This window comes from Chiloscyllium plagiosum, chromosome 5, assembly GCF_004010195.1.
Source record: "Chiloscyllium plagiosum isolate BGI_BamShark_2017 chromosome 5, ASM401019v2, whole genome shotgun sequence".
Classification (NCBI taxonomy): Eukaryota; Metazoa; Chordata; class Chondrichthyes; order Orectolobiformes; family Hemiscylliidae; genus Chiloscyllium; species Chiloscyllium plagiosum.
In genome coordinates this window covers 61941549-61952347 of record NC_057714.1, presented here as the reverse complement: position 1 = coordinate 61952347, position 10799 = coordinate 61941549, and the positions used below count along the sequence as shown (strand labels likewise).

Here is a 10799-nt window from a genome sequence, read left to right as displayed (position 1 = left end):
CCTGGAGTGGTAGGTCTAACATATGAGGAACGATTGAGGATCCTGGGATTGTATTCATTGGAGTTTAGAAGATTAAGGGGAGATCTAATAGAAACTTACAAGATAATACATGGCTTGGAGAGGGTGGACGCTAGGAAATTGTTTCCGTTAGGCAGGGAGACTAGGACCCGTGGACACAGCCTTAGAATTAGAGGGGGTAAATTCAGAACAGAAATGCGGAGACATTTCTTCAGCCAGAGAGTGGTGGGCCTGTGGAATTCATTGCCACAGAGTGCAGTGGAGGCTGGGACGCTAAATGTCTTCAAGGCAGAAATTGATAAATTCTTGATGTCACAAGGAATTAAGGACTACGGGGAGAATGCGGGTAAGTGGAGCTGAAATGCCCATCAGCCAAGATTGAATGGTGGAGTGGACCCGATGGGCCGAATGGCCTTACTTCCGCTCCTATGTTTTATGGTCTTATGGTCTTAAACACATTAAAACAGGTTCAAGCAGCATTGGATATGGTTGGCATTCGAGACAATTAAGACATGTAAATGGTATTGCTTTTGAGAAAAAAGAGCAGCCTGTTGATATTAACTCTCTTTATTTCTCTGGGCAGTAACTATATCTTCCCTAAAATAATCCTGCAGATTAATCCATTTAAAAATTCCACATACTTCTGCAAATGTTTACCTTTCCTCTCCTCCTGTGTTTATCTCAGTGAGTTTGCTTGTATATTATATACTGTCTGCTAATAAAGCCTGCTGCGCTGGAGCAAAAACATGTGCTTTTGATACTGTTCAAGTACTATGGCTCTTAGGATTTTCTTCCCTATTAATTACTAAATGGTTGGGACTCTGCAATTTTCTTTACAAAATCCATACTCCTTAGAAGGCAGTGAGGTAGATGTTCAAGTTTTGATGGTCAAAGCTTCTGTATGGTTGGTATACCTAACGTGGAAGGAAAGTTGAGCAGTCAGTGTTCACTATCATTACCCCTCTGATACTGACTGCAACTTCAGAATTTAGTAAGAGTGCAGATTAACATGAAGGCCCTGAAGTAGAGCTGTGCACTGGTTGTTTTGGTATCGGCCACGCTGTGGACACCTTTTCCAAAGCATTCAGTCATTGAAATCAATTGACTTTTTTTTGTGAATACCATGTCTCATAAGATGGTTGTGTTTTGAACTGTCTCTTTAATAGCAGGTAAAGTGGAACAGCGAAGGAAATCATGTGATCTGTTCCTGGGTGGTTTGGTTACTATGGGAACAGGGAGGTTCAGGTTGAAACATGCACTGTCAAATATTTCGAGGAGAAAGTGAGGGCTGCAGATGCTGGAGATCAGAGCTGAAAATGTGTTGCTGGAAAAGTGCAGCAGGTCCGGCAGCATCCAAGGAACAGGAGAATCGATGTTTCGGGCATAAGCCCTTCTTGTCAAATATTTCACCAGGAACCAAAGGCAAGGGCAGCTGTGCTGACTATGGATAGACTTTCAGTCTCCAGGCCATCAACAAAAGGAAAGTGAGGGAGAAGTCAGGGTTGAAAGTGTAGTGCTGGAAAAGCACAGCAAGTCAGGCAGCATCCGAGGAGCAGGAGAATCAATGTTTCAGGCATAAGCCCTTCATTAGGAAGAGGGTGGCAAAGACTGCACCTAGTGGTGGAGGATAAGACTGCCAATCCTCTGCAAACTACCTTGCAGGATGTGGAAAATCAAACAGAAGGTAGAATCTTCCAAGTCCCTGAATGATATGGGTGATGGTGATTCAATTGATAAAATCTGGTGAGATCAGAAAATTTAGGTTTTCGATGTCAGGGAGAAAAGTCCAATTTTCCAACCGATTTTTTAAGCCGATGTCCAGAATGCCTTCTCTCTTCAAGGTGGAATTAGAATTAGAATTAGATTTTATTGTCACGTGTACTCAAAAGTATAGGAATGCAGCAGTACAGCGAAAAGTATACAAAGTCATGATTCTCCAGTGCCATCTTGGATACAAATCAGAATTTCCAAAAAGCAGGAGAAATAAAAGAACCAGAGCCACAAGGGAAGAGAAATGACCAGATTTGAAAGTCCTATTTCCATGAAAGTATTTGGAATGCTCAGTCACCGATGCTGGCGCCACGAACTGGAGTCTTGGTCAACCTGCGAGGGGTTGGGAGGGGTCATGTTCTTGCTGTTGCTAGTACTACTATTTCTGCTCCCTTCCTCCTGCTGCTGCACCCTCCAGTCAAGAGGAGGAGCTGTGGCCGGTTCCTGGAAGATATTCGGGCAGGGTCCATTCTTGACAATGTCACCAGTGTGTTTGCTGCTGGTGCCTGCAGTTAACAGAAAGGAGGTTTTGGAGAAAAGTGGGTAGAGGTTTTGGATGGTTAAGAATACATTTACAGTGTTGGTAATGGGGGAGCAACACAGCACATGGTAATTAATCTTAATTGTTTGCCATCACTTGGAGGTCTTGGCATCATCATGTGAGCAGTCACAGTCCTCCCTGCTAAGGCAAGGATCCTTTGTGGTGGAGGCCTGTGACCAGTGGTGTGCCACAAAAATTGGTGCTGGGTCCACTGGTTTTCATCATTTATATAAGTGATTTAAATGGGAGCATAAGAGGTATAGTTCGAGGGCCGAAGGGCCTGTACTGCGCTGTGATGTTCTATAGTTAGTAAGTTTGCGGATGACACCAAAATCGTAGTAGCCACCGAAGAAGGTTATCTCAGATTACAATGGGATCTTGATCAGATGGGTCAATGGGCCGAGGAGTGGCAGACATAGTTTAATTTAGATAAATGTGAGGTGTTGCATTTTGGAAAGACAAATCAGGGCAGGATTTATACATTTGATGGTAAAGTCCTGGGGAGTGTTGCTGAACAAAGAGACCTTAGAGTGCAGGTTTACAGCTCCTTGAAAGTGGAGTCTCAGATAGATAGGATAGTGAAGAAGGTGTTTGGTATGCTTTCCTTTATTGGTCAGAGGATTGAGTCTAGGAGTTGGGAGGTCATGTTGCAGGTGTACAGGACATTGGTTAGACCACTTATGGAATATTGTGTGAAATTCTGGTCTCCTTCTTATTGGAAAGATGTTGTGAAACTTGAAAGGGTTCAGAAAAGATTTACAAGGATGTTTCCAGGGTTGGAGGATTTGAGCTATATGGAGAGGCTTAATAGGCTGGGGCTGTTTTCCCTGGAGCGTTGGAGGCTGAGGGGTGACTTTATAGAGGTTTATGAAATCATGAGGGATATGGATAGGATAAATAGACAAAGTCTTTTCCCTGGGTGGGGGCCTCCAGAACTAGAGGGTATAGGTTTAGGGTGAGGGGGGGGGGGATTTTAAAAGGAACCTAAGGGGCATCGTTTTCATGCAGAGGGTGGTGCATGAATGGAATGAGCTGCCAGAGGAAGTGGTGGAGGCTGGTACAATTATCACATTTCAAAGGCATCTGAATGGGTCTATGAATAGAAAGGGCTTAGAGGGATATGGGCCAAATTTTAGCAAATGGGATTAGATTAATTCAGGATATCTGGTTGGCATGGATGAGTTGGACTGAAGGGTCTGTTTCCATGCTGTACATCTCTATGACTTGATGGCAGAAATCCCAGAACATCATGGCAGTGGTTAGCACTTCTGAAACTGGTGATCTCACCATACTGCGAGAGTGGCACTATAAGAGCACGGTGCTTCGATGACAAGGAGAACAGGAGAGAATGGTGAGAGATAACATGATGGAGCTTATGGAAAGAATCCTTTATTAATCTGCCTGAAGTTGACACTTAGCCATTTTTTGATAAAATTCAGCTCTGTACCTGGGCATCCCAAGGCAATCAGTAGATCCTGGAAGATTCATCCTGAAATGGCAGTGTTGGGGTGATGGTGGTGAAGCTGAAAATGGGTTTTCTGATAAATCTTAGCTCAGAATTTTCCATAAAACTGAAATAGCACTTTTTGTTGGCCACTTGACCTTAGAACCCATGACACTTGATGGAATGAACTTGTGAAAACTGTTGCCATGCAGAGAGTGGGACATTAACATTGCTGTGGCTTGGGGGTTTGCTCATGTTCAAAAAGTAATAAACCAATGTCCTTTCTGCAGTTCAGACTAATGATTATTTACAAGGTTAAGTTGGTTGTTACAGTAAAAATATTAAAACGTAAAATCTTATATTGCAATTTCTTAAGTTGGTCACTGGGAATTCAAATCTCTTGTTTGAATTTATTGGCCTCTGTGTGTAGCATAGCAATGTAATGAGAATGTCCCCCTTTTGCCCTCTCTCATTTCACTGTTGCAAACCCCATTGAAAATGAAATCTGTTTATGACCTACTGCTGAACAACAAATCTGGCCCAGAAAATGTCTTATTTTATTCATTATTAGTTTTTTTTTAAAAACTGGATCTTCAAAGATAATGAAAAATATGCCTTCATGATGTTTCAACTGCCATCTTCTTATGCCTTCATGATATTTCAACTGCCATCTTCACACCCTAAGTACATGTTCCCACCTTCATTTAGCAAAATTTTTCAAAATTTGATTATAGCACTTAGAATTTCCTGGTTGGCTATCTGTGAAACTTCTTTAATGCAGTTGGTTACTTGGACAGTTTGAAAACATTTCAGCAGTTCTACAACAGGCGTTCACATGAAAGACATTAGTATCTATTGTATAGCTCCAGATATGGCCAGAGGAAGTTACATTTTCTCCATAGATTGCTGGTGCTATCAGAGAGACTGTCTTTGACGTCAGTGGTGACCACCTTCCCATGTGGCAAATTCCACACCATTACATTGTTTATTAACATTGTAGATGTTCTGTTTGTAGATGTTCTCTGTCTTTCTGTTAAATCTATTTAACAGGTTTCATTATTTCTTTTTGACAGGTTGAGGCGTGTCGGCTTTACAGCAAATTTTCATCTAGACCAAACAGTTTGGAAGCTATACCTGCCATTATAGAAAAGGTAATTTGGAATACATAGTAGAGATAGTAAGTAAGATATCCTGTATCATTGAGTTTATCTCAAAAAATAGTTTTAAAATATACAGTGAGTGCTGTTCCATAGAAAGTTGGCAATAGCTCATTGTTATATAATACAGAGTAAAAACAATGATTGCAGATGCTGGAAACCAGATTCTGGATTAGTTGTGCTGGAAGAACACAGCAGTTCAGGCAGCATCTAAAGGAGCAGCGAAATCGACGTTTTGGGCAAAAACCCTTCATCAGTTATATAATAGTTACAACTTAATTTCTTTTGTGACTATAAACAGAATCTATCAAACCATTTGAAACAAATTGACACTAAAGTGAAAGTACATCAGCAAAAATTATTAACCCTTATATTCAATGTTATTTGTAACCTTTGTCAAAGGAAGTATAATGAGTTAACTTTCTGGTTTCCAATAATTAACTTCAGAGAGACTAAGGTCTGAGAAATTTGTATTCCAGAGTTTGCAAGTGGAAGAACTCCTGAGATTTTTTTGTTTTCAGATGAGCACTTCATTTCACAGTGGATAATTTGACACAGTGAGTCAGATTTTGCCAATTTAGTTCCTGGCCAAGTGGCAGGAACATTTATCAGGCTTTGCCGAAGCTCTTCAGCTGAGCCTCAGCATGAACATCCAGCCCATAGGTTCCTCAGTCAGTCAGGGTGAGTGGCCAGATCTGTCTGAAGAAGGTTTTGCAATGAGTGGAACCGCAGCATGAGCTCGAAGGGAATACTTGTACTTTGGGAATGGCAGCAACCATAGGAATGATGAGGTGAGCTGAGAAGGCTGGGGTCCAGGTCTCTCATTGTTACCTAGAGGTAGTATTAAGGTGTTTCAGTGAGGTGAGCTCTCCCATTGATGGGAGGGTCAGCCTCTTAATCAAACAGACATGTATGGAATTGGCTAAGTAGGCAGCAGCAGGTGTCTGGTCCATCTAACTAAGAAACAGTGCTGGAATACTGTCATTGCCAAACACGACATTCTGTCTTTTACTGCATTTGCCTACACGGTATTCCTCAGGAATCTGTCGACACATCCTGCAGCTCCACCCATTCCTGTCTTTCCAAGCTCCTCTTCATTGCTCATCTGAGTAACAAACACTCACTCACGCTCACCTTATTGTATTCCTGACACCCAGGCTTCCCCTGTTACCTGCCACAAGCATCTTTCCTCCTTTCCACAGAACATTCCAGACATTGGATCTCTCTTCTTTTTTCTTCTTGTGGGAGAAGAAAGTGCTAGCCTTGGTGAGAGGCAGAGATCCAGTGGAGACATTGGCTGCCTATGCTTTTTTAGCCGCTGGTAATCTGTGCTAACTTTCTTCATTGGGAAGAAGGTCTTGTTCCAGGAGGATCTAGATCTCAGCAGTGACCTGCCTTGAGAGCCTGAGCTTTTCGTGAAACTGATGCTCATGCAAGATGAGAGATTTGATCCTTTGCCTGTAGACCCAGGGTTTGGGAGTATTTCCTCTTTCCAGCTGTATCTTGGTGGCCATCAAATCTGTCCTGTGGAGGGCCATGTGGCTGATGATAGGGCAGCTCCTGCTCCTGCTGCTGCTGCTAGTGGGGATTGTGTGACTTATCCTCTGCTTTATCGTCAGAGGTCTGTGGTAGAGCTACCGAAGCTGCTGCCATGCCATTGTGAAAGCTGGCAGGTGGGAAATGCAGCTGAAAGTGAGTGAAGTGCTCAGCAACTGAACTGATTCCCAGGCGGTTGGAAGTCAGCTGTCAAGCAATGATAGCATTCTGAAGCAAGTGCTTCGAACAGCAGCTTCTTAACCTGGCCATACTTAGAGCTTTTCAGTTTCACTGATCAAAGCATTTCTAGATTGTTAATTTCACTGAAGCATCTTTTCCAGCTTCTCCTTCACTTCAGTGACCCTGGCAGATACCCTTGTTATGAAATTCATAAACATCACTCAATGAGCTATTTGATTATTTTAATTGTTTACCTGGAACCTGCAGGATATGTCCTGTTTGTCTTCAACCCCACCCTGAAACATCGAAGGAGCGGATGATGCCATTACTTCATACCTTTAGTAGACTTATGGGATTTAACTCTCTCCATGTTGACAAACTCACTTATCTAAGTCTGGAAAAATTCCACTCAGCAACATAGAAATTTGTGTTCTTTTGTCAGCCAACAATTGCTTACCTAAATTTCCTTTAATCCTCAATTTAAATTTAATCAACATTTTCAAAATGTTTAAAAAATGTATGGATTTTCAATTTACAGTAAGAGGCATTCAGAGTGAATTTATGTTGTCAGTGTGTGTATAAACTAAACTTGTTAGCGTATATCAGATTAAAAATTCAGCGTTACCTCGGTGCAATACTGAGGAGGTGCTGCATTTTCAGGGGCTGGCCTTCTTTTGAATGTTATTCTTTCTCTCTCATTGATACAGATTATCTCATATTTGTGCAACTTGGCTGCCCAGTTCATGCACTATACTAATAGAGTATTACATCACGGAAGCAGACCCTTAAGTCCAACTCGTCCATGCCAACCAAGTTTCTCAAACTAAACTAGTCCCATTTGCCTGCATTTGGCCCATATCCCTCTATATATCTGTTCTGTTCAAATATCTTTTAAATGTTATAACTATACCTGCTTCTACCACTCCCTCAAACAGTTCATTCCACATATGAACCACCTTCTGTGTGAAAAGGTTGCCACCCAGATCCCTTTTATATCTGTCTCCTCTCATCATAAAAATATGTCCAGATTACACTATTAAAGTATTTAATTGTCTATATTCATTCCTGGGACGTGAGGATCGATGGCCCAGCCAGCATATATTGCCTATCTCCAATTGCCCTTGAGAAAGTAGTGGTGAGATCCTTACCAGGACCACTATAATCCATGGAGAGGTGTATATCTCATGATCCAAGGAGTAGTGAGCAGTTAGGGAAGTCAGCGCTGGTGTTGAAAGCATTGCCGGGGTGGAGCAGCTGTTACTCAGAATTAGGAGTTAGGGCTGTGTGCTGAGAGCTAGGTGTGGGTGTGGAGGGGGTGGATGAGAGTGAGTCCTCGGGAGGGTGATGGGGACAGTGCATGAATTAGGGCCAGGGGTGGGGCAGGTAATGGGGCCGCGGGTGTGGGGTAGCTGGGTTTAAAGGAAAGGGTGGAAAAGCTAACACCAGAGTTGGGATGAAATGAGAGTTGGGCGTGGCACAGGAATAGACCATCAAAAGTCACCATAAAAGGACAGGGTGTAGGCAGTTTTGCTGGCGTTGCCCTTCCATCTAGTCCAGAAGGGAATTTTAATAGATCCGGGTATTCTTTCACTTGGTTCCCAGATGGGGATATCAGCCGGAGGAGGGAGGAGGAGGCAGTCACAGGATGGCTTGGGGAGGGATTAAGAGGCTTCTGTGGGGTAGAGTCAGCATGAGGATTTGGGGGGAGCAGCAAGAAGGAGACTGGAAGAGGAACGTGGGGATGAGAAGAAGTTTGCAGGAAGGGTGGGAGATGGAGGCTGCTAAGGAGAGAGTACAGTTTTAAACCTTTGAAAAAAAAATGCACAGTTAACTTGGATCCAGCAAGGTTCAAATTAATGAGGTAATGAATTTGTCACAAATGCCTGTGGAATGTACAGTTTAGAGCTGTGTATATTGAAGCGTTACTACACCTGCTAAAACTGTAGTGAACCCTACTATAACAAACTCTGCCCGTCATTACATTTAAATCTGAGATTGAGATCCAAGATTGTAACTGCCTCATTAAGAAACTCCAGCGTTGTGTGTATGTGATGAAAATGCATTAGCTGTAACTTCATCAGTCTGTGGAAGATATGTTTGGGACGATTTCTTTTCAAATGTGGAAGTGTGCGTCAATTATTTTAATAAAAACATTAGTTAACTTATTCCTGTTATCTTGTGCTAATTTAAACGCTTGGTGTCTAAAAATCAATTCTTTCATTACATATTGTAGCTTTAAGTTTAATACAAGAGTTGGTAATTATCGGGGATATTGATGAATTATTCTAATTGTACCCCATATATAAACACAATTGCAAAATGTATTACCATGTGACAGCATCACTTGATAAATGATGCAGAGTTATTGAGTTTTACAGAACAGAAAGGGACCCTTCAGCCCATCATGTTTATACTGGTTAATCAAACATGTATCTATTCTAATCTCATTTTCCAGCATTTGTATACTGTAGTATTGAAAGTGTTCATAATGAATGCTTCCTAAATGTTGTGAGTTGCTGTCACTATTACCCTTTCACCAGGGAGTTCCACATAACTCCACACTAGGTGAAAAAATTATGCCTTAAGTGCCTCGATATCTCCCACCACTTACTTTAAATCTATACTCCCTGGTCATTGACTCAGGGGAAAGGTTTCTTACCATGCACCCCGCCTATGCCCTTTATAATTTTGTACACCTTAATCAGGTCCCCTCTCAGCCTTCTCTACTCTAAGGAAAACAACCTCAGCTTATCCAGTCTCTCTTCATAACTAAAACATTCTAGCTAGCTGCTGAGTCTCCTCTCATTAGTGCAATCAACTTCTTCCTGTATTGTGGTGACTAGAACTGCACAAATACTGTGGCCTAACTAAAATCTTATACAGCTCCATCATAACCTCCCTGCTCTTGTTTTCAGTGTCTTAACTAATAAAGAAAAGTGTTCTAAATGCTTTCTTAACCACCTTATCTACCGGTCTTGCTGTCTTCATGGATGTATGGACATGTACACTAAGTCTCTCCAATACCCTGTACTTTGTAGGGTCCTACTTTTTAACATGTACTCCCTTGCCTTGTTAATCCTTGCAAAGTGCAAACAGTCTGTGTCCAAATGCAGCAAAACCTGGACAATATCCAGGTTTGAGCTGAGAAATGGTAACATTTGTGCCACATGAGTAATAAACAATGGCCATCTCTAACTGGAGAGATTCTAACTATCATGCCTTGACATTTTCATTACTGAAACCCTTTGTACCATTGACCAGAAACTGAAACTGGAACAGCTATATACATACTATACAACAGCAGGCCAGGGGCTAGGAATCTTGCCGGTGATCAGTGGCGTGCTGCAAGGATTGGTATTGGGTCTGCAATAATTTGCTTTTGTCCAGTGTTTAACCCACTGCCACCTCACTTCCAGGAATTTTTTTTTTATTTCAAAAATATACTTTATTCATATATATTTAATCTATACAATTGGACATGTCATCATTCTGTAAACATTCCATTTCTTTGCGTGTCGAAACAGGGTAATCATTCATATTCACAGGTTGGTGCGATTACATTGAGCTGAGGCGCCAGCGGAGCCCAAATGACTGCGCGGGCCCCCTGTTCTTCTTAGGCAGGCAGATGTTAGACGGTGGTCTTTCCCCACCGCGACTTGGCGGCAGCTGCCCCAAGCTTCAGCGCGTCCCTCAACACGTAGTCCTGAACCTTGGAATGTGCCAGTCTGCAGCACTCAGTCGGGGTCAACTCCTTCAGCTGGAAGACCAACAGGTTTCGGACCACCCAGAGAGCGTCCTTCACCGAGTTGATGATCCTCCAGGCGCAGTTGATGTTCGTCTCGGTGTGCGTCCCGGGGAACAGGCCGTAGAGCACAGAGTCCCGCGTCACGGCGCTGCTCGGGACGAACCTCGACAAACACCACTGCATTCCTCTCCAGACTTCCTCTGCATAGGCACATTCCAGAAGGAGGTGTGTGACAGTCTCGACCCCCTCGCAGCCACTTCGAGGGCAGTGTGCGGTGCGGCTGAGAGTCCGGGCATGCATAAAGGATCTCACAGGCAGAGCCCTTCTCACCACCAGCCAAGCCATGTCTTGGTGCTTGTGGAAAGTTCTGGCGATGAGGCATTCTGCCAAATGACTTTGACAGTCTGC

The 10799-nt window shown here is 42.8% G+C and overlaps 1 protein-coding gene across 1 annotated transcript in view; it reads left to right on the top strand.

Annotated features, from left to right (window-relative positions):
* Window positions 1–10799, top strand: part of hacl1 (2-hydroxyacyl-CoA lyase 1) — a 107514-nt gene that overhangs the window by 26623 nt on the left and 70092 nt on the right. Inside the window, exon 6 of the mRNA XM_043690167.1 lies at window positions 4847–4924. Coding sequence (XP_043546102.1) covers window positions 4847–4924 — 78 coding nt within the window. The remainder of the gene's footprint in view (window positions 1–4846; window positions 4925–10799) is intronic.